This window comes from Lissotriton vulgaris, chromosome 1_1, assembly GCF_964263255.1.
Source record: "Lissotriton vulgaris chromosome 1_1, aLisVul1.2, whole genome shotgun sequence".
NCBI classification, from domain to species: Eukaryota; Metazoa; Chordata; class Amphibia; order Caudata; family Salamandridae; genus Lissotriton; species Lissotriton vulgaris.
Window position 1 is genome coordinate 2120458154 of NC_141685.1, and position 15545 is coordinate 2120473698.

General features: G+C 43.8%; 1 protein-coding gene across 2 annotated transcripts in view; it reads left to right on the plus strand.

The window, feature by feature from the left end:
- Positions 1-15545, plus strand: part of TMEM19 (transmembrane protein 19) — a 455689-nt gene that overhangs the window by 252372 nt on the left and 187772 nt on the right. For both annotated transcript variants that reach the window (XM_086921730.1, XM_086921720.1), the window contains exon 2: positions 3102-3252. In XM_086921730.1, coding sequence (XP_086777856.1) covers positions 3123-3252 — 130 coding nt within the window. In that variant the 5' untranslated portion in view covers positions 3102-3122. The remainder of the gene's footprint in view (positions 1-3101; positions 3253-15545) is intronic.

Sequence of the window (15545 nt, forward strand, 5' to 3'; positions counted from 1 at the left end):
GGTAAGCCAACGCCCTGACTCGAACAACACCAGCTTTCGCACGCGATCATCATGAGTGATTAATCAATTAATTGCATGCAATCATCATTGGTGATTAAGCTCCCCATGGTCCCCCTGTTTACTGAAAACGGGGTGCCATGGGACATTCACATTTGCTATAAGAAGGGACCCCCCGTTAAATTGGTTTCGTGTTCTATCTACTCAACATTTTTTAGTTTCTAATATTCGGCCTCTTTCTGCACTCCCATGTGCCCCCTTCGAGATCCTCCTCTCCTTCTGCATTCTGTCAGCACCCTCCTACCCAATAGTCATCCACCAACGCCACCAGGTCCACCACCAGGTCCACCACCAGGTCCACCACCAGCACCACGTCCACCACCAGCACCACGTCCACCACCAGCACCATGTCCTCCACCACCACCATGTCCACCACCAGCACCACGTCCACCACCACGTCCTCCACCACCACCTGTGACAGGTGAAGTGTCACTGGAGGGCAGGGGTAATAGGAGTGTCAACCTCGGCTGTACATGGGACATTTAAGGATGCATTGGGTGCGAGACGACAGGAATAGAGGCTAGAAGTATTCCACCAGACCCAAGATACATTTTGAAGAAGCGCAATATCACAGGGGCTCCTGTAAAAGCACTCTCAGCAGCTCTTCCGCACAGTGGCATACCTGCACGAGCCACTCACTCAAAACAAGCATTGGCATAGCCAATAGGTCTCGCCTTCGAGACCTTATAAGTGTTTAGCCATGCAACACTTGATGTTGTTGCACCAATTATATTGTGCTGGATAACTAAACACTTATAAGGTCCCAAAGGCGAGACCTATTGGCTATGCCAATGCTTGTCTATCTTGCAATAGGGGCAAGGTCCATGAAGCCTGGCGGCTAACACAGAGACCTGTCCTGCATCTGCCTGGCTGACTGTGCCCAACTGGGTCTGAACTGACAGAGTGAGGCAGCTTGAAGAAGGACCTTGCATCACAGCACCATGCAGCTCCTGATCGTCCTCCTCTTTGTAACCGATGCAGTGCGATGCAATACGAGGCAGGACCTAGCATCGAAGACCCTCTCAGCTCCTGATTGGAAGTTTCATCAGAGCCACTGGAGCACAACGCAACTGGATGCAGGATCTCACATCTTATCCCAAATTGTCATTTAGATAATACAAATCTATATAGGATCTGTGCGTTTTGACATAATTTAAAGGATTGGTGTCCAGACTGATTCAAGATACCCCAAAGGATATGTTAGTCTGTAGACCAATTGCTCACAGTGCCACTATGCGCCCCTCTAACCAAGGAGTGAATAGTTTCTGGCAACTATTGAACATGACAACTCTGACCCCTCAGGGATCCTGGAAACAGTACAGTACTTTTCACTCAGTCACTCGTGCTCACTTTGTCTCAGATAACATTGGGTTACCTTATTACATTTAACAAGTGCTAACTTGATTGGGAACAGGTAGAAATGTCATGTTGGGTCTCAAAATAATTGTAATTTGATTCTAAGGTCAGATTTTAAGTCGCAATTCTGGAAATGCCACTTTTAGAAAGTTGGAATTGTGTTGTCCTCACATTTGGTGCCTTTGGCCTCTGTACTGGGTAACACATCTTTGAGTAGAGAAGCAGTTGATCATTGTGTATTCATCCTAGACATTGAGATAAGGGGGTATCTAGTGGGGCTGCCTCCATCACACACTCTAGGAACTGAACATCAGTCCTTTATCATCCTACACCTCTTGGAGACTGGGTAGTAGAAGAAGGAGAGTTTCAGATTAAGATGTGGGCGAGGGTGGGAGCCTAGAGGTTTTTCCCATTTCAAAGACTGGCACCAAGTATAAATATTGGCCCTTCAGACAAACTATTCAGTTCTCTCCTGGCCCTACAGAGGACTGTCAGAAGAACTGCTTTTTTACCTCAGAGGACTGCCGGGCTGCTTGATCCCAGGACTACCAAAGTGACTACAAGGGCTATTTGACTGGCCTCCTGCTCTGAGTTACAAAGACAAAAAAAATCTCCAACCACCTTCATTTCACACCTAAACCCTGCCTAAATGAGTCCTGACCTCCAAGTGGCTCCTCACCAGTTCTGGACCCTTGGAAGTGGTGCCAAACAGCCCAAAACAGAAACTCGGGACTTAAAAAAATTCCACCTAGAAAGTTACTTTGAAACTGACAGAAGCCTGGGACTTAACTGCTCGCTGATTGACCTGACTTTGCAGTAGTCACAACAACAAATCCTGTTCAGTGGCTCCTCTTGGAAGGGTTATCCAGCCTCATAGAGCCCCCTTAGGCTATCGCCTGCAGCTTTGCCCCGTAGGAGATTTTCGACTTTTTAAGTAGTGACCAATTCACTACATCTTTGTCCAGCAGCTACCAGACTATACCTCCGCGAACATCACTGGCTGCCTTGCCCCACTGCATTTTACCTGTTTAGACCTCTTTCTTTTCAAATTTCTTCTAAGTCTGAATGTAGCTGGAACCGGGCCCAATCCGTAACTTATATCAGAACCATGCTCCATTGTAGTTGGCCATTATGTTTGTCTTTGCCCAGTCTAGTGCGACTATATATCCATGGGTGGTACTTTGATTTTTTTTTTTAGGTGCAATTTTTCACTAAAATGTTGACGATTCATAAATCAGGTTCTACTGATTGGATTTCATTTGTTTAGTTGTCAAACTATTTATTAAATGTTTCTCCTTTTTATTCTAAATTGGTGTGGGATGTTTCTTGCATTGTGTTTTCACTTTACTACTGATCGTGTGCTTCATAAATTTCTACACATTGCCTTCAAGTTAAGCCTAACTGCTTTTGTGCCACGTTGTTAGTGGGTTAGAGACAGGTTAATTTAGTGACTTTTTGTGGTTCACCCTGACCGGGATTGTGGTTGTTGCTTGAGGAGGTTAACACCCACCTCAACCAAAATCACAACTTCCTACTGCCCCTCATGCAAATTGGCCAACAAGGGGTCTTTTAAAAACGTCTGATGCTTTCTTTTCTCTAGTAATCTGAAGTTGTGTGGTTACTTGAGACAGTCATCCTGTATATAAGGTGTTCACTAAAAAGATTGTTTTTACTGTTTATTCACTTAGGTGCTCATCTCATCAGTGTTCATGACCTACTATAAGGACGACCTCTACGAAGAGTATGTCAAAATGATGACCAATATAGTTATCTTGTGCATGATAATATGCATATCTTTATCTTTCTGGATAGTGTCTATCACTGCAAGTACTTACTATGGTAAGGGCAAAAATGAATTCTTTTTTTTTTTGATAAATATTTTCTTTTACTAGTTTTTAAATACCATGACTAAATTAAATTAGGTGCAATTTCATAGAGATTAAGAGCATATAAAATCTCTGGCATAGACACTTAGTACTTACATTGTATTGGAATGCTAGATTAAAAAAGAAACTTTATACCTTTTAAAAAAAAAAAGTTAATATAGAATATTCCTATTTTGTGTCTTTACCCTTGTGTCTTTACCCTTTCACTTTAATCTGCATTTTTTTGGGAGAGCAGGGGATTTCCTACTCTAGCTTCATAGATTTTTATCAAATTTACCTTAATAGTATGTTTGCCAATAAATATTTTTAGGTGTAAGATGTAATGAGTATTGTATAAGGTTACTAAGAATATATGTAGAAATAAATAAATGTGTGCAGCTTTGTTTAAAAAAAAACACATTTATGCATTTAAAGCTATATACCAATGTACAATAAAGAAAACAAAAATAACATACTATACCAATGTACAATAAAGAAAACAAAAATAACATACAATACAATGGCATACAACATGATCTCTGTAGCTGACAGAAAGATAAATGCACTTACAACACAGTTCATCAGCATTCAGTAGTCTAGTAAGTAGCAAACAAACAGTTGCAACAACCTTACACAATAAACATGCAAAATCAGGGCCACTCCTACAATGTCAATTACTGCCAATTGCTCAAACTCATTCACTGCTTTGTCGTAATTTCTAACCACTTTGAGGTGCCTCTCTTCAGCCAGTGCCCCTTCTGTCATGTCTTTCAGCCATGCCTCATATAAAGGCGCTCTCGCTGAGATCCAGTGGATTGCTATATGCCTTGTCCCTAACACAAACCATAAGGTGGTGAACTTGCATGGCATTTTACTCTTCTTGGATCTCAAAAGGTGTCCCACCAGGCTTTGTTTCACTGTGAGGGTAAGAGCCCTACATGTCACTCTTTGCAATGTCTCCTCTCCTCCCAATAGCCTCATACTGGTACTCCCAAAACATATTGCTGAAGCTTGCATTATCTCAACCACTTTTAGGGCAGCCTGCAGACCGTTGCTGAAAGACTGTTTAGTCAGTCAGTCAGTCAGAAATACTTTGTTCGGTTCATAACAAAAACCACAAAAGTATACAAAGTCCCAAAGAAAAGAAGGGCCGAGGTACCAAATTACAATATGGTTAACAGACAGCAAAAAAAATATAAAAAAAGATAAAAACTATACAGAATATATACCAAATTCATGTGCAAATTTAAAAGCATACACAGATAATCCAATTTTCTTAAAATTCATTATTTATAAACTCTAAAAACAGACCATGCAAGACTTTTATCTAAAACTAACTAGTTTTTTCCTTACTCTCATGGCTATGGTTAAAAATGTAGCAACATTAATGATTTCCCACGTATTTGACAGTAACTGAAGATACAATAGGGCCGGTTTCAATTTTCTAAACCCTTTATCCTTTAGTAGGGGTACAATGAATTTTTTCCGAATGTCCGTAAAATAACCACAAAAGAACATGAAGTGAGCAGTGTCCATTATCGAAAATCCATCACAAGTACACAATTCTAATTCTGATGCCTTGGTCCAACATGGGCGCCCAGAGAGAAGGAGATGAAATTTATTCAGCCTAAACTTGGTCAGTAGATATCTGTGATTAGCATTATCAACAACTTTCAGATATGGTTCTAGGTCATGGTCTGTTGTTACAACTAACTGATGTGCTCTCACGGTTGACTTAGTCAACTCATAGCCTTCTCTATCCATCCCTTTATGCAGCCTGAATGCGATCTTGACCCATTTCGTGTCTCCCTTAAATGTTTAGTCTCATTGGGGTCAAATAAGTCCGATGTAGTACATTACAATGTGATAGTTTGAACTGCAGGTTGCTAGCCATCGTGTGTACTAGCTCATGGATAGCTATTCATTCTTTATCAACAAAGGGGTCTCTCAAATCCTCCTCCCACTTTTCAACCCGCTACAGGGGGCTTCACTCTGTCTGCTGTTAGTGCTGTATAAAGTCTACAGATCAGTTAGCAGCCCCCAACACCCTCCATCATGGATTGCAACGTAGCAGACACTGGATTCTCTGGCCATGTAAATTAATTTAGTGAATTGCAGGAACTGACCTCTGCCGACATCGAAAGTTGCACAGGCATACGTACAAATGTAGAAATCTTTTTGACGGGTATAGATTGCCTGATGTAAAGCATCCTCCCTCCCGCCATCTCTTCAGGGACATATCTTATTTTTTATCTCGGTTTAATAAATTCCAGATGCAGGGATATCGAACAGCGGCCTATGTAGTACTCTGATGATAACCAGTGCAGGGAGCTTGATGCATTGGTGTGTCTCCTGTATCTGGTACCGGGGTAACATTTCTAGTTCTACAGTGCGCCCCCCATCAATGTCTTCTCCCATTTATCTTTCTCAGCACACCACTGCGTTCGGGCTGGAGCTGTGTTGCTAGATAATATAACTCCAGAACCGGACGGCACAATCCACTTCATCTCATCTCTTTTAACATATGCTGGGCCCATCCTCCTTCTCTTCTCAGCCCATACCAAGGAAATGAGCAGCTTGTCCAGTGCCTTGAAAGTCGAGCATGGAACATGATAATCGAATTTTGCAGGATGTAAATTCCAGAAGTTGACTGATGCCCCAACCCGATGAGTACCCAACCCATCTAATAAGCCTATTGGCGCTCAGGTGAATGTGTTATCTGGATACCCAGGTGCGAAATTTGTCCTTTCTCACCCCAATCCTTATCTCTGCAGCTCCTCCTGGAGTAACCTGGCATATACTGCCAGTGAGAATAATAGTCTTGTGCTATTTGAGTTGCATCATGGACATCCTCCTAAAGAGGTGTAATTCATGTAACAGGACTGGGATCACCTCTGTGGAGTGGGATAAGTAAAGCAAGGTATAGTCTGGGTATGTCGAGACTATGTGCGGGGTGTTCACGACTGCAATTTTGCCCATTTCTGCATACGGTCTTGGAGTCTAAGAGCATGCCATTTTACTATCATGGCAAAAGAGGAACGCTTAGTCTCATGCCACACTCTATCACCCACTGTTCTGAAACACATCTCCCTGATTTTACTTTGGCCACTGGGTCGGCCTATAGTAACTTGAACCAGCCTCTAAACTTCTGCCCAAATTTCCATACTGAGAAATCCTGTGTGCATATTATCTCAGTCTAATGTATCAAAAGCTTTTTTGGAGTCTAACCCTATCAGTGCCGCCTCCAGTTCAGTATCTGGACCATATCCATGCCGTGGTGGAGTCTGTGTAAGACCATTTGCGTGTTAGTGCCAGGGATGATGCCACACTAGTCCGAATGGACCAGAGAGGCTGCCTCCTGGTTCAGTTTATTAGCCCGGGGATTGGCCAATATCTTGATATCAGCATTGATCATCGGTAGAGGTCTATAAGAGACTAAGTCAATCATGTCCCTGTTCTGCTTAAGTATCATCAGGACTTGGGCTTCCCTCATTGAGTCAGTGCACCTACATCGATGATACCAGTCCTCGTATACCTCCAACAGGTTTTCTGTGAGGTTTATCCACAAGTGGCAGTAAAATCCGGGTGGAAAATCATCTAATCCTGGAGTTTTGCCTGACTGCATACTCTCAAGGGTGCCCAGGAATTCCTGCTTTTTGAGCTGTTTTAGCTTAGCTGCTATGTCCCAGGTAAATCTGGGAATTCTGATGATACTAAGGTAAGAAGTCACATGGTCCGACAAGCCAGTCACTGTTTTTATGTAGTGCGTCTTCAAGTAATGAAATATGGTGATGTTAATACTTGCCTGTGAGGGTAACTGAAGGCTTTTGTCTAAACTCAGGAAACATTGTTCCTTTGTTAGGAAACCCCTCACTCACCACCTAGTGGTGACTTGCTTCATCATCGGGGCCCACCCAAGTGGCCTAGCGTCACTTGGGTGTGCTTCAACACCTGCAATTGCAGTGGAGCTGGTAGTGAAATGTGGGGTGCAAACAAAAAAGAGTGTAAGTGTTAAAATTGTCCTGGTATGCTTTTATATAAAGTTTAATAAAAAAGTTACTGGACAAAATTAAAAATATCGATGAGATAGTAGTAGGGAAGTTACGACCTACTTATCTCTGTTTTATGTGTTGGTCGACATGTTTCTACCATCAGGGGAAAATCCCCGGTATTCCTCAGGACCAAAACAAGGAAGTGGGTGGTATGTGCCCCCTAAAAGACACACCCAGCCCTAAATCCTCGGACGACCAGAAGAAAAATAGACTTCTGGGTACGCACACCTAAAATTAAGGGTGCTGAAAAACCTGTGGAAAAGGAAGAAAAGTGAATAAAATAATTACTATCCTGTTACGTAGTGCAGTGATAGAGTGCAGGATACGTGCAATTATTCTGGCTTTCCACAGTGGTGGTTGACACAGTGCCTTCATCGATGCAGAGCGTGTCTACAGGTGCTGTGCAAACGTGCTCATAGCTTTAGAGTTAAAATATCTAAAAAATAAGGTCTGAATTAAGCCTTAGTGCGTGCTTTATAAAATACATGCTGGCATCGTAGTCTGGGGTGCACTAAGTCGGAGTGCTCATATTTTGTACCGCCGGTGCCAGGTAAGTGGTGATTAATCGCTTTTTGTAGGACCTGTTCAGGGTTCGTGGTCAACAGAAAGAGACAAACTGGACTAACAAACATAAACAACATAGAGTAATTCACGACATGTGTTTTGGCAGAAAGATGGAATAGGGCTTACAATGCTGGGGCTCAGGTCGAGCTGCATCAAGCAGGAGTAGGGCGCTATGCCGGTAACAACATAATCTAGGAACAAAAGGATATGTTGTTGGTAAAGGGATAACTCCCCTATTCAGCGCTAGGGGGTGGCCTCCGTGGTTGGTCCTGCTTGGAGTGAGGGAGGGAAAAGGACAACTTACAGTTGTGTTGGCCCCAAGCAGTCAGCCACTGTTTACCACACCTTTGCGCATGCTCTTGCGCCGGTTGGTAACCAATGCTTCCCTTGACCCTCCCGGGCTCCCGTACTGACACGGGCTTCACCGGAAGCAAACAAACGCATTTATGCGCCACGCCCTCACTGTCTCGTTGCTACCAAGCAGCGAGCACGGAGAAGTAGGTGATCGGCCTGATTCCGCCAACACAACTGTATGTTGTCCTTTTCCCTCCCTCACTCCAAGCAGGACCAACCAAGGAGGCCACCCCCTAGCGCTGAATAGGGGAGTTATCCCTTTACCAACAGCATATCCTTTTGTTCCTAGATTATGTTGTTACCGGCATAGCGCCCTACTCCTGCTTGATGCAGCTCGACCTGAGCCCCAGCATTGTAAGCCCTATTCCATCTTTCTGCCAAAACACATGTCGTGAATTACTCTATGTTGTTTATGTTTGTTAGTCCAGTTTGTCTCTTTCTGTTGACCACGAACCCTGAACAGGTCCTACAAAAAGCGATTAATCACCACTTAGCTGGCACCGGCGGTACAAAATATGAGCACTCCGACTTAGTGCACCCCAGACTACGATGCCAGCATGTATTTTATAAAGCACGCACTAAGGCTTAATTCAGACCTTATTTTTTAGATATTTTAACTCTAAAGCTATGAGCACGTTTGCACAGCACCTGTAGACACGCTCTGCATCGATGAAGGCACTGTGTCAACCACCACTGTGGAAAGCCAGAATAATTGCACGTATCCTGCACTCTATCACTGCACTACGTAACAGGATAGTAATTATTTTATTCACTTTTCTTCCTTTTCCACAGGTTTTTCAGCACCCTTAATTTTAGGTGTGCGTACCCAGAAGTCTATTTTTCTTCTGGTCGTCCGAGGATTTAGGGCTGGGTGTGTCTTTTAGGGGGCACATACCACCCACTTCCTTGTTTTGGTCCTGAGGAATACCGGGGATTTTCCCCTGATGGTAGAAACATGTCGACCAACACATAAAACAGAGATAAGTAGGTCGTAACTTCCCTACTACTATCTCATCGATATTTTTAATTTTGTCCAGTAACTTTTTTATTAAACTTTATATAAAAGCATACCAGGACAATTTTAACACTTACACTCTTTTTTGTTTGCACCCCACATTTCACTACCAGCTCCACTGCAATTGCAGGTGTTGAAGCACACCCAAGTGACGCTAGGCCACTTGGGTGGGCCCCGATGATGAAGCAAGTCACCACTAGGTGGTGAGTGAGGGGTTTCCTAACAAAGGAACAATGTTTCCTGAGTTTAGACAAAAGCCTTCAGTTACCCTCATCGGGTAGTACTCCTCCATTTTGTTCTTTCAAACCTTGACCAGGGAATCAGGAGTATTCCCCGTCCGACGACTACGGACACAACTCCTTACTCTCCTACTTGTTTTTCAACATCAATACTTGCCTGTGACCAGTGAGACATCCAGGCCCATCAAAGACATTATAATAGAGGAGCGACATTCTCTCTTCAAGAGCCATCAAAGCATTCTACTTTCCCTCTCCCCATCAACATGCCATCTTTGCATGTAATCCGCATCGACCAGGAAGTCACTGCCTGTGAGTTGCTAATAAGCCATGTACCAGAATGTAGCTCCCATCAACATCTGTGTGTGAATATTCATGCTGAAAGGAGCCACCCATATAAGCAAGCCCCTGGTGTAAGCTGAATATGTAGCTGCATAAACCTTTTCTCTCTACTTCGTATGCATCTTCTGCACCTCTGCATCAATTGGATGCATCGCCTGTAGAAACGCAATGTCAATTCAATTCAATGTACTTTATTCGGTTTACTTGATATGAAACCAAAGAAGTTGCAAGTTTACAAAATACATTATAGTCACAAGTTAAAATACACAATATACAAACACATTAGATGTACCTGTTCCCGATTTTTAAAACAGTAGTGATGATATAACTTCAATGATAACGCGATGGGGAGGGCATCATAGGAGATCCAATAAATAGAACGAGTTAATAAAATCGTAAAATACTTTTGACCATTTCATTTAGACTTCCAGACATTTTCTTTACTTCAGAGAACATTTAAAAAAAACGGCCACAAAAGGAATACATTCAGGTTTTAACAGTTGCAGGTAATAGAGAGCGGGACGTACTTGCACAAAATGTAACTTTTTTAAAAGAGTTTTTAAATAAAAGATCCTGGGCGTTACATAAAATTGCAAAAAAACATGAAATGCAGCAGGTCCTGTAGAGACAGGTTGTCGCAGCCACAGGGTGCTAGCAGTTTCCCTTTATGACATCCCCTAGGAACAGCTAGTAAGAGATGGAAAAGGTCCATTCTAAACCTGATTAGTAAAAATCTCTCATAGGCTGGTTACGGCCAAGATAAATATGGTTCCAAGTCAATTGATGTTTTGAACATCATATATTTACGGACACTTGGTTGCAACAGTTCTTTCTCCTCTCTTTCCATTATTTTACGTAGGATAAAGGAGTGTTTTACAAGTGCTACGTCTTCTTTGATAATACAATCCGGTGTTAAAAACAGGTCCAAGCGTCCCAGCTCGCTAAAACACATCTTTAAATAGTTCATCCATGGAATGTTAATCATATGATCTAGGCTCATGATCTCTTTAAGAAGTTTGTGTGTGAGATCAAGGTGATTATTAAGCCAACATTGTAGCCAGAAAGTTAAGGGACGCAAAGCCAAGATGTCACTTTTATAAGGCGTACCGGTTTCTTCGTGTACTATTATGTTCGCAGTCCCCTTTGGAACACTCATTAGCTGTTTTAAAAATTGTTTTCCGTCACCTGTAGACCCTCAAGTCCGGATTATCCCCATAGGTCACTCCCGTAGCTGGCTATAGATATATTTCTAGCTCGATAGATTTTTAACATTGCAGCCACAGGGCGGTTGCCCATTTTGCCTGCAAAGCCAAATAGCGCAGTGTTAGCCCTTGTGACCTCTCCCCTTTTCTTGTTATGCAGAGCGACCCAGCTAAGCCGGTCGTCTAAAAGGACACCCAGATACCAAAAGGTCGTGCATATTGGCGCTCTATCGCCATTCACCATGAAAAGATATTGTCGTTTTGGGCGCAACCCTACCTGCATCACATAGGATTTGGAGTTATTTATGGACAGATCACTTTTTGCCATAAACCCATGGAAAGCATCAAGTAGGGTTTGTAACCCTTTCAGAGTACGTGCCAGGAGGACTGCGTCGTCTGCATATAGCAAGACGGGCAGGCCCCGCCTGCCCACATACGGGTAGTCAGCCCCAGTTTCTAACAGTGATCCCTCTAGGTCATTGAAATAAAGATTAAAAAGGAAAGGTGCCAATCAACACCCCTGACGCACCCCCCTTTCAGTGTTAAAATTCCTAGTAACCTTGAGGTCTATGGTGTGTGTATCTGATGTTTGCCTTGGTATCTCTAAACAGTTCCATCAGAAAGTCCACCAAATTGGGCTCCACTCCCATGGCCCTCATGGACGGTCACAGCTTTCCCCGGTTGACGCAGTCAAAAGCGGACGAAAGATCCATGAAGGTCATGTCGGTAGCTCCTGAGCGAGCGATGGTGTACTTTCCTAGGTTCAGGTAGAGATTTAGGCATTGTGCCATAGTCGAGTGGCCTGGGCGGAACCCATACTGGATATCTGAGATGATCTTATTCTCCTCCGCCCAATCTCTTCAAAATGACTCCCCCCCCATAACCTTTACAACGGAGTCAAGCAGGGAGATTGGCCTATAATTCATTGTGCTATTGCGATCTCCCTTTTTAAATACTGGCACAATTGTTGAGATTCCCCAATATGTTGGGCATCCTTATTTAGCCGCGGCATTACCCACCACGGCCAAGATCGAGGCCCAAAAGGAGGGATTTGATTTAAAAAGGTCCGGGGGGAGGGATACCGTCCTGGCCTGGGGCCTTCTTGTTTGTAAGGTTGTTAATACCCTCATCCATTTCGTTAACAGAGAACACAACTACATCCTTGCCCGATGACTTATCCAGCAAGTACAGCGGGATTGATGTACTTTTAAAAATGTTGACAAAATGGGACACCCATTCGTCCTCAGTTATGTTGGTGCCCACTTCTTTTGCCCCTTCCACTAAAAAAGGCGATCAATTAATGATGTTCCAGAATCTGGAGCTGCTAGATAGTCAGTGGATCAAGGAGCTCCCTCCAGATTGCTTCTTTCATTTCCATTTTTCGAGTAGCCAACACTTTTTTATAATTTTTCCGGAGTCTAGCTATCTGGGTTCTGTCCCTAGGCGTTTCTTTCAGTACCGCCTTAAGATCTTTTGCGGCTTTAGAACATAGGGGACAGAACCATTTGGGATCACTAAACACCCTGGGTTTCCCTGGCGCAGATAACATACCCCCCACTTTGGAAGCAATTCCTTCAAAGGCTTTAAGAATTCCAGTGGCCGATGATTCGTCGTGGAGGCAACAAGAGATTTGTGCTGCACAAACTTCTTTGAGTCTTTCATGAAAAAGGGACGGAATTACATGGTTCCATTTTAACCGCCGCCCACCATCGATTGGTGCAGCGTATTAGTACCTCTTACTAGACCCTTTTTCTTCATAATGCTCCCACCTATAGTGACACAGACCGGGTTATGATCACTGTATGCGCTTGGTACTATTAAAAAACCCTGAAGAAGAAATAGGATGTTTCTGGAGAGCAATATGTGATCTATAAAGGATCCACCTCCTCTGCCTTTATAGGTCGGTTCCCCTTGCTTACTAAGCGGAGAAGTGTAACTCATTGCGGAGGACAAATCGAACTGGTTAGGCATATCGTTAAGAACATTACCCTGTTTAGAGTGCTCAAAATTAAGTCCCGAAATCAACGGGCAACCCAGTGTCCCTATGTCATTAGATTTAGGATCACCACATAGGTGGACGTTAAAGTCTCCTACAATGATCAGGTTACTTCTAGAAAAGCCACAGCGCTGTTCAATAAAATTATTCAGCTCGGTAATCCCACAACCCTCTTCTTTATGGGTGGCGTTATAGAAGTTTATCACATAAAAACTATTGTTTTTTTCCCCAGGGAGATGGCCTGTATGTTTCTGTTTACGACAGGGACAACCTTGATGTTACATCTCAAGGCCTAAGATGTAAAGATTGCCAAACCTCCCTTTTCTCTACCACTTTTTGATGGGGTTGCTGGGACAAAAAACGCTCTGTACCCCACCAACGAGAGATTACAGTTAACAAGCCACGTCTCTTGAAGACATATTATCGAGAAGTGGCTGACGAACTGTACCCAAAGGGGGTCTGAGACTTTCCCTGCCAACCCCGCAATTTTCCATGAGAGTACGTTATGTTCCAGGGTGTACTCTTTTGGACCTAAAGTATCATTCTGTTGCTCCCCAGGGGAAATAGCCATTATTTCTACATGGGGGTTAACTTCCCAAGTCCCCGCTCCCAGGGAAGGAACAGGAGTTTCCGGGAATAGCTCCACAGACAGGGACTCCGATGCTGGGCGATCGTCTCGAAGATGCCAATCAGAGGGTATGCTACTGCTATCTCCGGTGCCTGATATGGTATGTTTCCCACTCAGTCAGTCACAGTCATTAAGACCGGAGAGAACTGCATATTTGTTTGCGCCCACTAGAAACAGGAAATAGCCATTTCCACCCCGCAATGTCAATTGGGTAGGGCTTAAGGTACGTGTGTGCCATGTCTTCTTTTGTGTAACCATTAAGACAACAGACGTTCCATGTTGAAAATGTTACCATTGTCACCTTAATAAAGTAGAAGAATATAGATTACCCCTTCTTTGCCCTGGGACTTCCTCAGATAAGGAACTTAGTTTGGAGCTCTGATCCACTGTGTATCCCATGTGCTTGCAACATAAGTCTCATCAGCACCATTCTAAATTATTACAAAGAAAACATATTCATTGTTAGTGTACTGTAAAAATGCAATAAAACTTGCAGAAACTGTTCTTGAACGTCCTGTTATCCCCTACCCCCGGAAACGCATCATATCGACTGGAGTCTCCCCATCCTTCCCCTGAAGTTTGTCCTGTTACAGTCCTATGGTATATGTATGAATAAAACCAAGAACGCCCAAAACGGTTGTATTGTACTGACATAGGCTGGGGAGGATACCGCCCTGGTAGCGCCCAGCAAAATCCATGATCAGGGCTGCCTGAAACAGATGTTGTCTCCACAGCAGTGAAAGGAGGGAGCCTGAGGAGAAGTAAGGGCCCACCGTGTCAAGAGGTAACCGGGGTCGACCACCTCCCACGTATAGGTACCTCCCTCCGGGCCCCCACTGTACCAGTGCCCCCAAGAGATGAGGGATATCCTCGTAGATTTCCCTAAATAGAAATAGTTATTCGTGCCAAATGCTTTGGTCATAAAAATAGTAAACCACCCCCTTCTTTCAGAGTACCAGGCCTCCGACTATCCAGGTCCTCGAATCCACGTCATTTGGGGTACTTGTTCCCTCTCAAGTACCAGAAGAATGTTTCGCCCATCTCGCCTGGCATAGTCTTTTAAGGCCCCGGTTCCATAGCTCCGAGTGAGGAGGAAGTAGCCATAGAGTCACTAGTGCTTTTTACCATTTCCCGGCTCTGCTCCGAGACCTCATCTTTCCTCACCATATTCAGCGTGCCATCATAAGCCACTACTACTACCAGAGCACTAGGACAGGGTAGTTTGTTGCCATATCTTTCATCTCTGCTAGATCTTTTTGTCCCTTCTTGAGGTCTTAGGAATGCTCTGGGGCCTGACCTTTGATGTGATTCGACAAACGCTTAGTCAATTCCAGACAACCTCCGGGTCAGTGAAGATGTGTGCTCATCCATCTTGCAGTACACACACCGTAGCTGGATATAACTGCACATATTGGATGCCCATTTCTCTGAGCTTTTGCTTAACCCCTGTGCAGGATTTATATTCGTCTTGGAGACTTTGCATATTGTCCGGGAAGATTGTAACAGTGCAGTTATCAAAGGTGAGAATCCTTTCTTGACGTCTCCTCCAAAGGATACAATCAAAGTCTCATTAATTGAGAATTATTGAGATCAGTGGTCGCGCTCGCATGCATGGGGGGGCCATGGGGATGCTCACTGCGGTGGAGGAGGCATCAGCATCCTGTTCACCCGCTTAATAATGAACAGGAGGGACTGATCCGAGCTGAATAAAGAGTTCCTAATCCTTGAACCCTTCGTCCCTTAAACCCCTCCCATTCGGAGGGAATCCAACAAAGTATAAGTTATTGCAGTGCGACCTACCCTCAACGTCTTCTGGGCGGGCCTCCTTCTCTGAATTGCATCAGTCAATCGGGTCCTCCATCGTATTCAGCCTTCACC